The 19,743-nt window shown below is 39.0% G+C and overlaps 1 protein-coding gene across 1 annotated transcript in view; it reads right to left on the bottom strand.

Moving 5' to 3' along the window:
- col4a4 (collagen, type IV, alpha 4) overlaps positions 1–19,743 on the bottom strand; it is a 57,676-nt gene that overhangs the window by 25,257 nt on the left and 12,676 nt on the right. Inside the window, exons 5-19 of the mRNA XM_066709704.1 lie at positions 10,608–10,742; positions 9,892–9,936; positions 9,098–9,214; positions 8,653–8,715; positions 8,153–8,188; positions 7,616–7,675; positions 7,468–7,503; positions 7,277–7,318; positions 5,569–5,643; positions 5,277–5,321; positions 4,869–4,931; positions 3,221–3,268; positions 1,511–1,564; positions 1,046–1,103; positions 774–878 (exon numbers count right to left, since the gene is read on the bottom strand). Coding sequence (XP_066565801.1) covers positions 774–878; positions 1,046–1,103; positions 1,511–1,564; positions 3,221–3,268; positions 4,869–4,931; positions 5,277–5,321; positions 5,569–5,643; positions 7,277–7,318; positions 7,468–7,503; positions 7,616–7,675; positions 8,153–8,188; positions 8,653–8,715; positions 9,098–9,214; positions 9,892–9,936; positions 10,608–10,742 — 982 coding nt within the window. The remainder of the gene's footprint in view (positions 1–773; positions 879–1,045; positions 1,104–1,510; positions 1,565–3,220; positions 3,269–4,868; positions 4,932–5,276; positions 5,322–5,568; positions 5,644–7,276; positions 7,319–7,467; positions 7,504–7,615; positions 7,676–8,152; positions 8,189–8,652; positions 8,716–9,097; positions 9,215–9,891; positions 9,937–10,607; positions 10,743–19,743) is intronic.

Raw genomic sequence — 19,743 nt, forward strand, 5'->3', positions numbered from 1 at the left:
CCAAAGGAGCTTTTCCAGATCAGCAGGGACACACGCACCTCGGGACACAAATGGAAATTGGGCTTCAAGGCATTCAAAATGGAAAACAGGAGACACTTATTCACACAGAGAGTTGTCACAATCTGAACAAACTCCCCAGTGATGTGCTTGAAGACGACAATTTGGGAACATTCAAAAATAGACTGGACTTAATTAATAATGGACACCAAACGAGCATGATGGGTCGAATGGACTCCTCTCGATTTTAAACTTTCTTATGTTCTTATGTTCTTAATATGTAAGGCAAACAGATTATATTGGCTACTGAATAATCAACAATATAGCTAAGGAGTAGATATGTCAAACCCTTTGGTACACTAAAACCTCACCACTTCTGTAACCTTGTGGACAAGTCTCAGAAACAACATGAAGGGTCATTATCAACATAGCTATGTTTACCTCTGAAAAAGTGTCAAGGAAAGGGAAATCAGATAACTGAGTGTTTGTCTGCTACAGACTTCTCCAGACACAGAAAGAAAGACAGATACACACAGTACCTGTATGAGCCAAAATTAAGGATAAGTTCAATATAGTTGTTTATCAATACTTTTGCACTTTACTCCCTTGTAGACAGAGGGTGGGGTTGCAGTGATTTGAATAGTACACTTAAGATATAAAGGCTGTGTATGAATAAAACATGTTATTATCAGGCTAGGAATCATGCTAATCTCAAGCTGGACTCTTCAGTGAGTGCCTATTATGGTGGTAAAGAGGGATATTATGATTTTATTTACCAAATGTGAAGAACCCCTTGGGTCCTGGTTCACCAGGCATGCCCATGAGACCCTCATCTCCTAGGGGTCCAGGTTGGCCAGGGGGTCCCACGTCTCCTCTCTCCCCTGCAACAAAAAAGTAAAGCAGTGCAAATATGGTATAATACTTCCAACACCACTTCACCTTAATTTCCCCATTGTTTAAACACACAGACCAAAGTAAACACTGTATAACCGAACAGTGACCAGACTTCAGTTCTGTTTAGTTTTTCAAGATAATGAACACTTGGTACCTGGCAATCCGTTACGGTACCCTGGAGCACCCTCGGGACCTAGGTCGCCCTCAAACCCCTTAAAAAGACGGATAGAAACAGATTGCATTGCTGGATTGAGAATCTATTTCTTGTTTGGTAATAGATTGGACAGAGCATGCATCTTATACAGGCTTAACCCTTTTCAGGTATGTATTTATTAATTTCAATTACATCACTTACCATAACAAAACACTGACTTTTCTGTTTTGTTTGAGCTTTCTCTGACACTAACTGCATAATTAACTGGGTAGCAGGAAACCTATCTGTTTAATGTGATAATATATCTTTCACTGGCTATTTTCTATTGACATTTTCCTGTAAATTAAGTGGCCTCATATCCCTTTATCTAGTATAACTAGGAAATATTCGTGTCTTTGAAATCTCTGGTACAATAAGAGGAGAATTGTGTTGCTTTTGTGTCTGTGTTTCTTTTCTTCCACTCACCTTTATTCCAGGATTTCCAATCAACCCAGGAAGGCCAATGTTGCCTTTACGTCCCTAAATTAATTCAGAAAGAGACATTTATTAAATAAGAAAAGTTAATTAAACGTAACCCATGGTGGACACAAATTCCTGTGGTCACATGGCAGGGTAAAATATGAGAGCATTGTGGAAGGGCAGTTTCCTGTAGCTTTAAATTGTCTTGCATCTGGTAACAGTCAGTTTCTGAATGCACAGTAAATGGGGGTCTTTGAGATGGTGACCACTGATCTGGAAATAACTTCACAGGACTACCTGTTGACCACAAACCATTTAATAAGTTTTCCACTATGAACCTGCACCATTCCCAAGGATATTATGATATTATGATCCCCTTGTATATTTTTCCACTGCTTGCACACCAAATTTTTCCACAATCCAATTATTACCATTCGTTCTGCTAGCAGGCCTACTAATCCCCAGTAAGTTTCCACTGGCCATGTTTAGGTGCACCTCTGCATAGCCGTTTGAGTCCAGGCATTTCCACTCTTGCTCAGGTGCATCTCTGCCTGAGCCCAGAATAGTTTCAGGTGTCCCTAGCTGGTCTAGGATGCAAACTGGACACAAGGCCACTGCATTTTTTAATTGTAACTACAATAATGGCGGCCACTATTGATGTGAGAAATGTGGTAGAAACTTTTAAATGTGAGCAGTTATTCATGTATGGTTGGAAAGTGCAACACGCATTCAATTGCTCGGAGCAGTAAGACATTTAAAAGGGTTTGAAAACCATCATTACCGGTAATTATATGTAACTATATGTATGCTATACTACTAGAATAATGGTAATTCTAGTATAGAAGCTTCGCCGACTGCAGAAATACTTCACTACCTTGAAACATTTGCGATTAATACAACCACTACCTGATCCATTAATTCTCCTGCAGGGAAATAGAAAGGGACATTTATCTGGGATACTGAAGTTATATTGTCAATGTTAATTGGAAATGCGCTGTTCAAAAAAATGAAACGAGTTTAAATTGGAGCAGATACGAGGAAATTTACACTTTTGTGATGTAATTTGTTTTATAAATATTTTTTCAATACGTCCCAGTTTCTACTTTTGAAAATCTGGTCATCCTATGTAAGACTAGATATTGCAAAAACATGTCAGTTCAAAGTGTATTGCACTTTAATGTTTAAGGTTTTTCAGCCTCCAGTTTTTTAACACTAAATCCCAGAATGCATTTTGACCTTTCGTGTCTTACAGTTACTTCTTGGGGCAGCTGTACATAACGAAAACTAATGGAGCAGCAATGTTTAGGTGCACAGTTACAGAACGACCACGTGGAGGTGCACCTAAACATGACCAGTGGACACGGGGCATAAGGTAGTGTGTCTTGTATTTCCAGTTAGCTTCCACACTTTGCAGCAACACCACAGAGTACTATGGTCACATGTTCTCCTAGCAGGCAAGTAAAATGGTTATTTGTGTTAGTGTCAATGCTGGTGGCTATGTCACATACTTGGATAAAGGTGGTTAGCTGGTATTTATTTATATAAGTGGATATTGGTGAAGTTAGTTATTCATGTACCTCTTTGTCACACTGGAGTCAATCAGTGTTAATTGAATATATGCAAATCTAAGTTTCGATGTATACTTTTACATGATTAAGAAATAATTAATTTGATTAAGACACACAATTCAAAATAGCTTAAAATAGATATTCAAACCTTCTGTACTCCAGTAAAGCCTGGAGGTCCATCGTATCCAGGTTCACCCTGAAATATACATAAGACATACAGTATCTAAAACCTTGTAAACATCAAAGAATGCAGAGCGAGTGTTTGAGAGGAGAATCTGCAGATTTCATCACTTGGATTGTTTTGGAAAGATTAAAGTATCTCATAAAAAGACACAAAAGAAGCTTTGCATTTGGAGTTTAAAGGGTTATCTGCACTGACAGATGCTGAAGATGGCAGATGAACAGAGTGTGGATTGTAGGGAAATCAATGATGACAAAGACTAACACTAAAAGCGTTGAGCCGGTCAATTTGACCGATTTGGTTATTAAAATTTGAATTACTCTGTGTTCCTAAATTCACTGAGCATACCCGTTCGTGACTTTTCCTCAATATATGTATTAAACATGCCTACAGCATTTTAACTGCATAAACGCAAAAATAAGTTATAAACACATTTACCTAGAATAGCCAAAATCGGGTTATTTTGACTGGTGATTTAAATACATAATAACTCAAATATAACGCATAATCCTGCCTTCCCATTACAATGCAGTCAGTCTGGCGCTCCAGTGGTGATCTCTATCTGTCTACAGTCTTTCATGTGCTTGAAAAACACACGCATTGTACAGCATTGCAGGTGTTTTCTTACAGCTGTACTCAGATTGTGCTGATACAGTGATTACCCGCAAAATAATCACGGATTGGAAACGGAGACTGAAGAGAGCTCATTTTGGAAATGCTGTGTATATGAACATGACTGATTCAGGGGCATCAGTGATACTGGCAATGACAGATCATTGCCGACACTGCGAGTGAAATGCCAGGTCCAAATGGCACCAAGTGCTTTTACTCTACTGATCAATACGAGATGCTACTGCAGTACAGGGTGCAATAGCGCAGGCACATCCACCAAAATAATGATTCATGGACATTATCAGCGGAGGAGCATTTATTGTGATGCTATATATTCGTGGAGTAAAACTGTCACCTGGAGAGGCTGTCACAATGCAGTGTGAGGGACGAGCTCCTGCAGGGAAAGTGCAGAAATGTGTCCTGTGTGACTGTACGCGCTGTCAGGTATGCAGGCTAATTATATACTAAATAGTTTATTGAAATACAAAGCTACAGTGAATAAAAGCTGTGTATGTTGAAAACAAAGTTTACACGGTGTTGACAATGTTTACTTTAATGTACAATTATGTTTGGATAAATGCAAGTTATTTTTGAACTATAAAATATTACTTTTGAGCATTAGTCCAATATTTACGTTTACACTTTTTTAATTCTCTTATTGTATGCCGTTTTTGAGCTTTTTGCTTATTTTAGGCTATATAGTTATTCATGTTTTGACTGCAGTGTGCGCGATTAGAAAAAAGTGCGTTGTTATTTATAGCAATAATATTAATGTTTTATGATCATATTTCAATTTAAATACTACATTTGTGCTAGGTAAATGTTGGAATTTATGTTCATGAATAAAACTTCTGAGTTTTATACGATTGTTTGCCTTTGATTGTCATTTCACAGCTGTTAAAGAGCTATCGGCTACAATGACCGGCTTTGGCGCTTGTAGGTAGTTCGAAATGTCGGCGCTTCTAGTGTTAAAGAATCCCAAAATCTAAAACACCCTTCTTACCCGGGGTCCTGGGAATCCAACGATTCCTTTTTCTCCTTTCTCTCCTGGTACACCATTTAAACCCTAGGAAACAATCAATCCAGTTACAAATACTAAACACAAGAAAATTACCAATGTTATGTTGTTGAGTATTATAAAATCATGGCTTGCAGTTTAATACATTTCACCTGAATAAGTTGTATACAAGGCATTCGTTATTCACTTTGTGTGAACGTTTTCTCACTGTCTATCATTTTTTCCAGCTGTAAGCCAGTTAGTGCTAGAGCACATCTAATGAACAGGTATAGTTATCTGCCTCATACCAGAATACTATAACACAGAACTCAGTACCAGGGATGTACTCGGGACAGTGTCTAATGCACATTTTTGGCAGCAGCGTTAGATCAATGTGCTTTAAATATAACTTACTTTATATCCGTTTAGTCCAGGTGGACCTTGTATTCCTTTAGACCCCTTGAGAAAGAGAAATGTTGTGATTATTTCCAAATTACCTTGAAATAATTAATCTTGCCATTACCTTTTAATTGATGATTGTGGACATCAAGTTCAGGTTTGCACAGAAAGTGAAGTTTGCATTTGGATCAGTTTCCTATGGCAACTTTATTCCATAATCCTTATCAATTTGATTATACCTATAACATACCAAGGAAATACAGACAGTACAAAAAAGCAGAATGAGATTTCCACAAAACCTCCTTACCTTCATTCCCTTAAACTCCACAGGGGGCTGCACATACTCAAAAGGTCCGGGTTCTCCTTGCATCCCTACATCCCCCTGTCGAAAACACACCAAAGTGTAATCCCTGTGTCTGAAGAGGATATTGGTAACCATCTAAAGATATTCCAGTCCATGACCCACAGTTTCCTTCAAGGTTATAGTCGTGCAAAATCAGACATTTCTGTTCTCAACGTCAATAAAAATTATTCTGCACTTTCACTTGAGGTTTCACTTTCACAACTGTAGTTAGAAATCTTCACAAATTACTTAATTAAAATAATTTTATACATACATAAATATACAGTTATGTCCATAAATATTTGGACAGTGACACAATTGTCATCATTCTGGCTCTGTACGCCACAATGGATTTGAAAGAAAACACAAGACGTCCTTTAAGTGTAGACTTGCATCTTTAATTTGAGGGTGGTTACATCCATACATTGGGTTAACAGTGTAGCAAATTCCACCCATTTTTATATGTGGTCCCCCCAATTATAGGGGCTCAAAAGTATTTGGAAAACTACCCTAATCATGAATCATGAATCATGAATTAAACTGTGAGTTTCAATACTTGGTTGGAAATCCTTTGCAGTCAATGTCTGCCTGAAGTCTGGAACCCATAGACATCACCAGATGCTGGGTTTCTTCCCTGGTGATGCTCTGCCAGGCCTGCACTGCAGCTGTCTTTAGATCCTGCTTGTTCTTGGGGCATTTTGTCTTCAGTTTTGCCTTCAGCAGGTGAAATGGATGCTCAATTGGATTCAGGTCAGGAGATTGACTTGGCCATTGCAGAACATTCCACTTCTTCGCCTTAAAAAAGTCTTGGGTTGCTTTCGCAGTATGCTTCAGGTCATTGTCCATCTGCACTGTGAAGCGCCGTCCAATGAGTTTTGAAGCATTTGGCTGAATCTGAGCAGATAATACAGTCCTAAACACTTCAGAATTCATCCTGCTGCTTTTGTCAGCAGTCACATCATCAATAAATACAAGGGAACCAGTGAAGTCTTCTCTTGATTGTTGACTTCGACACAGATGCGTCTACCTCCTGGAGGGTGTTCTTGATCTGCCCAACTGTTGTGAAGGGGTTTTTTTCACCAGGGAAAGAATTCTTCGGTCATCCACCACAGTTGTTTTCCATGGTCTTCCGGGCCTTTTGGTGTTCCTGAGCTCAGCAGTGTTCTTTCTTTTTAAGAATGTACCAAATAGTTGATTTGGCCACACATAATGTTTTTGCTCTCTCTCCGATTGGTTTGTTTTGATTTCTCAGCCTAATGATGGCTTGCTTCACTCACAGGCCTTCATATTGAGGGTTAACAGCAACAGACTCCAAATGCAATTGCCAAACTTGAAATCAAATCTAGACCTTTTATCTGCTAAAATTGGGGGGACCACATATAAAAATGGGTGTAATTCCTACACTGTTCACCCAATTTGGATGTAACTACCCTCAAATTAAAGATGATTGTTTCCTTTCAAATCCATTTTGGTGGCATGCAGAGCCAAAATGGTGACAATTGTGTCACTGTCCAAATATGTATGGACCTAACTGTATATGCAATGTATTTTCTCAAATGTCATATAGTTTTAATAAGTGAGAGAATAATAAGTATTCGAATGGGTGTCTAAAGACATTTAGAAGATTAAGCATTCAAACTCCATGTTAGAAAAACGTATGTTCTTCACTTACTGGATTTCCTTGTAGTCCTGGTATGGGGTGTCCAGGTTCACCCTAAAAAAAGAGTGAAATGTTTTTTCTTCAACAATCTTCATTTTGAATTCCCCATAAAAGTGAATGGATTTTTAATGTGGAATCTAACTAATCTGGGATATAAGAAAGAAATCTAACTAAGCAAACTAATAGGTAAAGTTGAAACTTACCGGAGGCCCTTTTGGACCAGGTATACCAGGTGGACCCTAGGCATAGGAAGACAATAAAGAAACACAAATAAACAAATAAATAAATAAATAAATTGTCCATTTCCATTATTAACTTTGTAGATGCCCAAAGCTACAAAACATAACGTACGTCTGCTGCTATCCCTCTTGGACCCATGGCGCCCTTCCGCCCAGGAGGTCCGTCTTCTCCCTGTTTCAAAGCACACGCACAAACACGTCTGTAATGAGAGCAGGGCCTTTCCCTGCAGCTGCACATGGCAAGGTGCTGTCATGTTGTAAACTCACAATAACTGCAGCATCATTTCAGGATGGGTTTTAAAATGATTGTTCATTTGATACCAAAGTTACTGTATTTTCATTCAGGACTGTTCTGAATGAAAAACATAAAATAACAACAACCACATCAACAATAAAGAAAATACAAACAGCATGTAGTTAAAACAAGAGCAAATCTCACATGAATATGAACATGCTATTATGTGGATTATGCTTATTATGTTATTACTATGCGGTTTATATATTTATCATATACCTGTGATGTGAAATGCTTAATATTTAATTCTACAAAGATTATAGACTGATTATGAGCTGTAACAATTAGGATAACATTCGGAAGTGAATTTGTAAGGAATGCAGAAAGAATAGTCTCGTTAAAAGTTTCACTCACAGGATCTCCAATTCTGCCTGGAAGACCTATGTGTCCCTGAAATAAATCCAAGCAGAGGTTCAGTTGACCTGTACACATCAATACACACATTTTATTGAATTTAAGAAGATAGTGTCTGTAGATTTTCAAACAGGTTTGCCGTCTTCAGTTAAAATAAGAGGTAGGGAAATGCATGAATGTCTCATTGATTTCAAATATAAAGTTCAGGTTTAAAGCAGTGCATAAGAGTTGGAGGTGAGAGCAATGGCTCACATCCATTTACAATTTGCATGATTTGTATTGAAATGTGGGAGATGTTTGAATCTGTTTGAATCACATTTGAAAACCCAGGAGATCTTTGAATAAAAACTGACAACACTGCTCTCCTGACTGTATTCATTGTGATTCCACTTCCCTTCTTCAATCAAACGTGATCATTTTCTTTAAGAGTCAAAATTATACAAATGTTACACTACACCCCCTGAATCTCAATACCTTTGAGTAAATAGAGGTCAACTTACAGGTTCGCCTGGCATGGAAATTGCTACAGAGTCTCCCTTTTGGCCTTTTTGCCCTGGAACGCCCTGAGAAAACAAGACATTGTTGTGATGTCAGCAAGTATGTCTGATACTTATTAATGGGTACACTCTGTAGGCATATTTTTGAATTACTGAACATGTTTGTAATTTATTCTTGAGCACATCTTAGTGAATGAAAGTATATAATATACTACTATATACAGTATACAAGGGGTGTGCTCTGAACATATGTAAAGATACACATATGTAATGAGATGTGTGTGTTTCAGTTTTCTATGTTTAACAGGATGGAAATATAGGTTTGCTTTTGCACAGCAGTTATTGTATTTAAATAAATCAGTATCAAAGTTGTTAGTGTGTAAAGTGTTATGTTTGTTAATAAATCACTGATCATATGTAGCAAATTCCTATAAAACACTTCTCATACTTGTACTCCAGGGTAGCCATGTAATCCAGGGGTCCCAGGAAATCCAGGGTCACCCCGCGATCCATTACAGCCGTCCAGCCCAGGCAGGCCCCTGGGACCCCCGGAACCTGGGTGGCCCTGTGTGGTCACAGAAAACACGGGAACAATGAGACCAATGACACATCAAAAAGCGGCATTTTTCCCCAGTCCAAAGACATGTGTCAAGAAACAGCAGGGTATTACTTTTATTCAATCTTTATTTTATTTAATCCCTCAAGGCATAAACACAGTAGAGGTGGCAAGGATTTGGACAATTACAAGGCTGTAGCTTTAGGTTTCAAGGTTTCATATTGTCTTTGGCAGCAATATAAGTCCTGTAATACATAAGTATGAACACCAGGTGGCACCATTGACTCAAGGATAAAACAAAAATGTATTTTATACAGACAAGAAGAGTAAGTTGGTCAGATACTCTTTAAGTTAGTAAATGCCCGTATTTGCAGACAAATAGAAACTACTTCAAATTGACAAGAGGAGGTTCTCTCCACTCCTTGGGTAGATGCTGGAAGCACTACACCTTCAATGCAAAGAGAAAGGTCAGCTCGTGCACATCATATGTAGGTAAACCCACTCCTATATAGCATTGGTAAATACCTTAATAACATCTGTGCTAAAGATAAAGAGTTTATAAAAAATATTAACACTTTATCAATATTGTAGACACTAATAGAAGTCAAATGTGATATCCTGGAGATGATCTAATTCATACAGAATGTGCTGTATGTTTTATACCTTAAAAAATTTAAAATACTTACAGGGATGCCTTCTGTTCCTTGAAATCCAGGAAACCCTAGCGAGCCCTTCAAGAAGATAAAACAGTTTGAATCTCTACAGCACACATCAGGAAGCATATTTTTGTTAATGCATATTTTTGATATGTAATTATGAGATGAGAACAGCAGTTTGTGGAAATAGTTGACATCAAATTTTAAGTGGAAAGTGGGCATCTAAAACATATCCTTCACTTGGAAGTTGTGATTCTCCTATGTGCTTAACACCACAGTCTGAAAACAATCGTATCTGGCCTGGGATCTTAACAGGTTACAAACCTAACCATGCATGTAACTGTGGGACTAGAATAAATGTCAGTTTAAGGTCCAAACAACAAGACTTAGCCATGTAAAGGTTAAAGTAGGGTAAAATGTCAAATTAGGTATGGTCTTACAGTTGTATTTAAAATGAGTTATGGTAAGGATTGTGTTTTTTCTGAGCTTACTAAGACAAATGGTCGTGACTGGATGTGGTTTCAAACTTTAATGTTGGCTATGGGGGTTAGGTAGCATGTTTTTTTTTTCTGGTAAAGAGTAACAAAGTATTTAAGCAAGAAAATTTAGTTCCCAATGGGTTACTTTTTGTTGCAAAGTAATTCTCCTCATCATCTGAGCAGGCCGTTACATCAATAAACAGATACGTTTTCAATGCGGAAAGATGGTGGAGAGCAAGAGTTAGCCCGTATGCAGGAGATATTTACCATGTCCCCCTTTTGCCCCGCTGTTCCGGTCAGCCCCTCGTCCCCTCGCTGTCCTTTCTCACCTGGCAACCCAGGAATGCCTGCTTTGCCTGGGGGTCCGACTGGGCCCCGAAGCCCAAGTTCACCCGGTGGTCCCTGCCGAAAACAAGAAGTCTACATTTAAAAAGGAACGTTTGTTACCAGCATTTCATTGAAACAGAAAGATGTATTCAAATAAATCACATTGATTACAAGTGTTCCTTTAGTCAAAATCCAAGTCAAAGTTTTATAGATAAACAATCAATTCGGTTTACTTTTGCTGGACCTCAGAAATGCATCGTTGTAGATGGGTCTGGATGATGAACTGAGTGCACAGGCAACAGCACACACACACACACATATAGCAAAGCAATGTTAGTACTTGGACAGATAAAGACAGTGTATTTAATTAAAAGGATCATACTGTGTGATTTAATGAATGAGACATTTTTAGATATAAATAAAAATGTAAAGAACACATTCCACAAATGTTCGGTTCAATAACGGACATTTGAAATATGTGCAATGTGACTTTAATCAGAGTTACAGGTCTCCTTCGAGTGATAGCAAAGTTCAAACTATTTTAGCAACATTTCACGCACAGCTGTTTTGTAACACAGCTGAAACTATTTTAATTAACATTCCCCAAACAATTCCTTTGCAAAGTAATATCACACTCCCACTTAAGTAAGCATGCTATGAGTCTCCATCTCACCAGCATAGACTTTATAAATCACAGAGAAACACACAACATATCCTGACCTTGACTGGCACAGTGATATAGTATGAAAGGTGATGGGAATCTTAAATCACGTACGTATGCAAGAGGAATGCAGCTATTTCTGTGTTCTCATTTTCAATTTGACTAATATCAGGAAACAGCTTTTCTCATTTATTGGAGGTCTGTTAAACAAATTGAAGCACATCAGCTCTATGAACAAGACAAAAAAGCTCCAAAAAGCTAAGGTCTCCGATATTAATTTGACCAGCTTTCTGAACTTCACAGGTCTTTAATTGTCAGCTGCTGCTTTTTTTAACCTAAACACCTTTGGCAGGTGAATTAGGGGTGCTGAAACTTTAGAGACTAAATTTCCACAAAGAAAACATTAACACACAAAAGGTGTTAATGAAGTTCTTCTATTTAAAATGGTTCTACTTTGTTTACACCTTTGAACTTAATAACAAACATAAATGTACATTTGCAGGGTAAACTTTGATCAGCACACAATAGTACAAAATGTAAAGATTAATTGAAGCACAACAGAAGTCAAAATGAGTGAGCGCTTCCACCTTAATCAGATGCATACGGACAGCATACTGTCAAAATGGTATACATTTTTAAGGTGCATTTACACTGCCATTTCTGATCCGTATCAAATGCATCGGTAGCATTTGATCCTGGCAGTGTACACGCTCGACCGGGTCAAGTCCCAGCATGCACTGCGGCGGAGTGTGTTTAAGAGCCAGGGGGGCAGACAAGCAGCCTTCACATCAGTGGAGCAGATAGGAGACACTTCCCTACTGCACATATTATAAATAAAATACTTACAATTAACACTAAATGGCTTGTTACTTTATCTTAGCAAAACATAGAATTGTATTTTAATTGAAAATGCTTCGGCTGCGAAAAGTACATTATTTTTTGTTTGAAAGAAATGTTTGTAAATGTATTTAAAATGCTTCAGTGTAAATGTGCCCTTCTGTAAACTTAACCTTAAGGATTTTAATTTGGCAGTAACTTTAGAAATGATGAAATTCATGCAAAGGGCTTGTATATACCTACAATAAGTATATATAAAGCAAATATGTAAAGATATTAAGCTCTTGTTTACTTGTTTATTTAAATAAAGCACGCTAAGAGGTCATAGAAGGACTGAAGGCCGATCCAAGCTTATCATGCCCTGTTGTCTCTCTCTTTCTTTAAGTTCAGAGGTCTATGATTCATGGGAAGCCTCATTAAGACCCTATTGATACCGTTTCATAACAGCCATTCTCTCACCCTGCCTGATGACTAACCCGATGAATTAAAGTGACAGACCAGCTGTCCAAATAAAGGCAATGGAGAAAGTCATATGTGGAGAGGACATATTGGCATGGCTAAAACAGACAGTATAATATGCCCACTAATAGGACCAATACAGTGAGGGAAAAAAGTATTTGATCCCCTGCTGATTTTGTATGTTTGCCCACTGACAAAGAAATGATCAGTCTATAATTTTAATGGTAGGTGTATTTTAACAGTGAGAGACAGAATAACAACAAAAAAATCCAGAAAAACGCATTTCAAAAAAGTTATAAATTGATTTGCATGTTAATGAGGGAAATAAGTATTTGATCCCCTATCAATCAGCAAGATTTCTGGCTCCCAGGTGTCTTTTATACAGGTAACGAGCTGAGATTAGGAGCACTCTCTTAAAGGGATAAACCTGTATAATAGACACCCGTCCACAGAAGCAATCAATCAATCAGATTCCAAACTCTGTAGACCTACACAAGGCTGGAATGGGCTACAAGACCATCGCCAAGCAGCTTGGTGAGAAGGTGACAACAGTTGGTGCGATTATTCGCAAATGGAAGAAACACAAAATAACTGTCAGTCTCCCTCGGTCTGGGGCTCCATGCAAGATCTCACCTCGTGGAGTTTCAATGATCATGAGAACGGTGAGGAATCAGCCCAGAACTACACGGGAGGATCTTGTTAATGATCTCAAGGCAGCTGGGACCATAGTCACCAAGAAAACAATTGGTAACACACTACGCCGTGAAGGACTGAAATCCTGCAGCGCCCGCAAGGTCCCCTGCTCAAGAAAGCACATGTACAGGCCTGTCTGAAGTTTGCCAATGAACATCTGAATGATTCAGAGGAGAACTGGGTGAAAGTGTTGTGGTCAGATGAGACCAAAATCGAGCTCTTTGGCATCAACTCAACTCGCCGTGTTTGGAGGAGGAGGAATGACCCCAAGAACACCATCCCCACCGTCAAACATGGAGGTGGAAACATTATGCTTTGGGGGTGTTTTTCTGCTAAGGGGACAGGACAACTGCACCGCATCAAAGGGACGATGGACGGGGCCATGTACCGTCAAATCTTGGCTGAGAACCTCCTTCCCTCAGCCAGGGCATTGAAAATGGGTCGTGGATGGGTATTCCAGCATGACAATGACCCAAAACACACAGCCAAGGCAACAAAGGAGTGGCTCAAGAAGAAGCACATTAAGGTCCTGGAGTGGCCTAGCCAGTCTCCAGACCATAATCCCATAGAAAATCTGTGGAAGGAGCTGAAGGTTCGAGTTGCCAAACGTCAGCCTCGAAACCTTAATGACTTGGAGAGGATCTGCAAAGAGGAGTGGGACAAAATCCCTCCTGAGATGTGTGCAAACCTGGTGGCCAACTACAAGAAACGTCTGACCTCTGTGATTGCCAACAAGGGTTTTGCCACCAAGTACTAAGTCGAAGGGGTCAAATTCTTATTTCCCTCATTAACATGCAAATCAATTTATAACTTTTTTTAAATGCATTTTTCTGGATGTTTTTGTTGTTATTCTGTCTCTCACTGTTAAAATACACCTACCATTAAAATTATAGACTGATCATTTCTTTGTCAGTGGGCAAACGTACAAAATCAGCAGGGGGTCAAATACTTTTTTCCCTCACTGTATGTGGCCAGTGCATTGCTTTGAGGTATCTCTGGCTCGCTGATTGACTGGGTCAATGCCAGTCAATGCGGAGGAAACATATTGACACATCTTGAACAAAGTGTAGCCAAACTGGGTTTGTAATCTGCAATTTGGCTGGTGGGTTGACATGTTGATTTAATCTCACACTAGGAAAACAACAATTATATGCTTATATTTACACAGTATTTGTACTGTTACTGTACAAAGCTATACGTATCAGCATAAAAGGCAATACTAGACATTTAATTCTGAAGGCTTGTAAGGATCTGTTGAGCTAAGCACAAAGGCCAAGTGCAAATGTATGCAACATTTCTCTTTCCCTATGGAATGAAAGCACCTGATTTATATCAGAGAGACCACGTTAAGATATAGATAAATGAATGATACCGATTATGCACACAGACAAAGGCGCTGGGCTGATCTTAAGGTCATGTCCTTCGGAGCCACAGAGGTTGAATGCCAACAAAAAGAAAAAAACAAACAGCAGTGATGTGCATATTGTGCAGATAGAAGTGGTTCAGTAATGCACCCTATCACTGCGGTAATGTACCTCACATACTTACGTTGCCTCTGAGGTTTTCAGTGCACGCCACACTCGCACTACAAACCTGCTAATGTCAAGAATTCATGTTTTATGACTTTGCCTGAAGCCACAGTTTAGGAACATCTTTTGTGTCTGTGTGCTTCATAGCTTAAAAGGTGATAATTAGAAGTGAAACGACTATCAATCATGAAACTGACAGGCAGTGCAGATATACCGCATTCAAAACAATAATCTCGAAGGTGGCGGATCAAGGGGAGGTTGTTACGCAACCTCAGAACGCAATACCCACAATGCTCGTTTTATATGACAAATGCACAACTTCAGTCCTTAAGGAAAAACCATCCAATTGGGATAACTTGACCATTATAATTAATAGCCATTCGACCTACACCTATATCTGAAAGTTGATGTTAGTTACATACACCGATCAGCCATAACATTATGACCACCTGCCTAATATTGTGTAGGTCCCCCTTTTGCCACCAAAACAGCCCTGACCAGTCGAGGCATGGACTCCACTAGACCTCTGAAGGTGTGCTGTGGTATCTGGCACCAAGACGTTAGCAGCAGATCCTTTAAGTCCTGTAAGTTGCGAGGTGGGGCCTCCATGGATCGGACTTGTTTGTCCGGCACATCCCACAGATGCTCGATTGGATTGAGATCTGGGGAATTTGGAGGCCAAGTCAACACCTTGAACTCGTGATTCATCAGACCAGGCCACCTTCTTCCATTGCTCCATGGTCCAGTTCTGATGTTCACGTGCCCATTGTAGGCGCTTTCGGCAGTGGACAGGGGTCAGCATGGGCACCCAGACTGGTCTGCGGCTACGCAGCCCCATACGCAACAAACTGCGATGCACTGTGTGTTCTGACACCTTTCTATCAGAACCAGCATTCACTTTTTCAGCAATTTGAGCTACAGTAGCTTGTCTGTTGGATCGGACCACACGGGTCAGTCTTCGCTCCCCACGTGCATCAATGAGCCTTGGCCGCCCACGACCCTGTCGCCGGTTCACCGCTTTTCCTTCCTTGGACCACTTTTGATAGGTACTGACCACTGCAGACCGGGAACACCCCACAAGAGCTGCAGTTTTGGAGATGCTCTGACCCAGTCGTCTAGCCATCACAATTTGGCCCTAAGCTAAACATGACTTGCGCATTTGTCAGCGCGGGGTGACTGATTTCACCATGACAGTGTAATGACACACCGTGAGCTCCAGCTCCAAGGCTTTCCTTTCCAAAACATGCAAATATTTATCACATTACGTCTGTTTTCAGCACCCCCATCTCATACCAGTGAATGTTTCAGCTTGTTACGCCGAAAAAACAAACAAAAAACATCACCAGCTTTTGCAAATGACGAGAACATTTTTAAGAAATATAAGACTGATGGAAAAAAAACATTACAGAGAAAGGAAAAGGAAGAAACATAAAGTTGCTTACTAATAGCAGGCTAAATAATTAAGTTCTCTTGACGAAGGTAATCTTTTAAACACCGTACAGTGCGAGCTTCACAGAGATGCTGTCTGGTCGTACGACTGAAACAAAAGTTGCCCCTTCACACGCAGTGCTGAAGCAGGTCCACTGTACTGGTTCTCTCTCCACGGTACACTTCACGGCGGCCTGCTCCAGTAATTCAAAATACTTTAAACATGTCATAACAATAATCAGATAACAGCCTCACCTAAAGAATGCCATCGCAGTGAGGTATTAGATGCAGCATGTATTTACATGTTGTTTACAGGTCTATTTGACTTTTATGGGCCTATGAAGGAAACCTCGCAAAAGGTGAGATTTTCAGGTGATTATGAGGAAATAATAGATTTCAATGGCATCTGATTTACCTGAGTCACATTTGCAGTTGGATATTGTACAGCATAGAAAAGGGGTTTTCTTTGTACATCTCTGTTTTATTCTGTTGTTTAAAAGTAGTGGAGGGTTGGTCATATATTGCTTTTAATTCTATTCACTACCTGGGAAGTGAGAATAGTGTTTTTATTGAGTTGTGTTTATTGCTTTCTTTTTATTTTTCTTGGCTCTACAGACCACACACAGCAAATGGGATTCCAGATGTGCTTGTGATGAAGCACATCCATTAGCAATGTGCTCTCGTTGGTTTTCGGATAACTCACACAGGTTAAATCACACATCGGATTGGGTATGTTAAGGATGTAATCTGAGCATGTTTTTTCTTTCCAGGACTAGCAGCATGATGAATTCCATATTCTGTCAGAAACAGATGAGAATGATACAGAAACAGAGCGATCAGTCACTTTAGTTCACAGGAAGTGCCTCTAGCAGGTATCTATGCGGTCTTTGGTTTATTACCGAGGTGCACCTGACAGGAGCACTTCTTGTTAAAGGTGTCCCCATCTTTTATAGATAACACCCATGTATTCTTTCAGACAAAGGAATTCAGCAGACATCTGTCCACCAGCATTTTTAAACCAGTGACATAAAAATCTATTACATCTTGCTTTTCATGGGCCTGACCTTAAAGGGGCCCTTAAACAGCATTCCCACCCAAACCTCATTAGACTCCCTCAGCTCATTAACACAAATCTCCCTAATACCCTCACATGATTTCAACATCCTCAATACCATATAGGCCTATCTTTCTGGCACCTTTATAATTTGATTTAAGAAATATATTGTCTGTATATATATATTAAAAAAAACTCAAACGATATTCGTACAAAGTTTGAATTAAATGATAAATAAAAATCACTACAGTAAAATGGTTTAATCTTTTTTTTTTTCATAGAAACACTTTTTTTCACAGCCTGGGGATAAGATGAAATTTATCTATTAAAGATTTAAGATTTTGTTATGTCTTCCCAGAGTCTAGCCTAGTCCCGAGTATATTATATGTGTATCATATATACTGTAGTGTACAGTTTATATATATATAAACAATACATTCAGCATAACTGCACGACATGTTAAAGGCATAGATTATAACCTAGTACTCCAGCACATGCAGTCTGATTGGTTACATGACCAGAGCTAATAAAGACTTTATTGTAGAATGAAGAAGCTTGAGTTCCATCTTTGTCAATGTGTCTGTAGTGCATTGTACAAACCAGAGGAGACTTTTTTACAGGTGAGCTCTTGTCTCTAAAGTAGCACTAATAAAAAAGGGCAGGTGTGCAGGGCAGGCAGTGTTTGTTCGCCAGCCTCCTTCCCCAGGGCTTACAAACAGGCCTGGATAACTGAGGACAGGGCACAGTGCATACTGTGCATTCTGCTTATTACAAAAATACGTTACGATATAACGCGGTCCTCTGGAGCCAAAAACTTTGATGGCGCTACAGGTGAAAAGCGTTATATGGAACTTGCTTTGGACTCATTCATTTCCCTTATTCATAGTCAGCAAATCATCTCTGTTAGAGCTAACTTTATAATTTTAATTAAGACCTGCAGACAAGACAATAATGATTGGAGTGAAAGTGTAAAAATGCTGTAAATGCGCTCGGGTTTAGCGTGTTATATCCGAATTCGCATTATATCAGATTGTGTGTATTGGGGTAGAGGTGTGTTAATGTATTTAGTAATCTGCAGTACATCATGCATATCACAACACTAGTTATTTGTTATCAAATTAAAGCTTTTTAAAATGTATGTTGGGAAAGTATTTGTATTTGGACTATTTGATCTTTTTCTGTATGAACAAGATTTCTGAGCTCATCATGCTGTAGGAAAATGGTGCCAGATACCTATGGGCTTTTCCACATACTTCCTCACCAAAACAAGCTTCTTCTTGTAGTGCTTGGCAGCTATATCTGCCTTCCTGCAATTCATCTGACCATAGAGTGGTTCGTCTCATGCAAAGCTGCTGTCTTTATAAAGAGCAATTAAGAAAAGGAAAATAATAACAAAGAATAAAATGACCTCCTTTTAATTCTTCATTTGGATACAGATATCTTTTGTTGTAGAGACATTAAATATTCACGAAGAAACATGCCAGGGTCTCTCAAACAAATAATAGAACACAAAGTAAATGAATGACTAAATGCATAAAATAAAATAAATCAGCATAAGGAAGTCAATAATTAAACATTTAATGCAAGTAAGAGGGTGTAAAGGACCTGGGGACATGGGCACACAAACTGGAGATGTGGGGGGTCTGGAAACATTCAAACATGGACTGGATGTGATTGTCGGATCTAGCTACCAAATGAGTGTGTTAGGTCAAGCGTCCTCTTCTTGTTTGTAAACTATTTTTATGTTACATTTTTGAGATACACACCATGGGCTGTAACAGTAGAGCTTGAGTTCTAGGCAATAAAGCAATAAATCTGTTGCTGGTAGTTTGTTGTGATGTTGTTTACCATTACAGAGATTTACAGGATCCAGTTAGCTAAAACTAAAAACCTCACAGAAGTATACATTACTACATTGAATTTTAGAAGCCTTAAAAAGTGTCCTTGCTTTCCACAGAGAAGAGATGAATGAACACCATGGGACTATTTTTCCAACATTGTTACACTTACACTAACACACATAAAACTTAATTTGAAAAACTGCTAAATGTGAGGAATGGCACGGATACTGCTGGTATTAATCATTAACAGCTATTTCCAATATCTGTCAACACTGAAAGCCATTAAGTTTATAAACCTGCAACACCTATGTTTAACGCTGAAAGAAAGAAAACCGTAATCAGTGCAGCTTCTGAAGATTATGATTCACAATTTACGAGCAGCCATCTCATTAACAGCACCAGGCATCTCGAAGTCCTACGGCATTCTTGAAATGCTTGTGGGGCTTCGCAAATACAGACGACAGCAGCCGCTGTCACTTAATTAGAGGGAAGCAATTTTTTCATGCACTTGACATGACAAAGAGACCAGTAATGTTGGCGCTAATAAGTATCATTGACTGTGATCAAGACTTAG

Source organism: Amia ocellicauda, chromosome 7 (genome assembly GCF_036373705.1).
Source record: "Amia ocellicauda isolate fAmiCal2 chromosome 7, fAmiCal2.hap1, whole genome shotgun sequence".
Classification (NCBI taxonomy): Eukaryota; Metazoa; Chordata; class Actinopteri; order Amiiformes; family Amiidae; genus Amia; species Amia ocellicauda.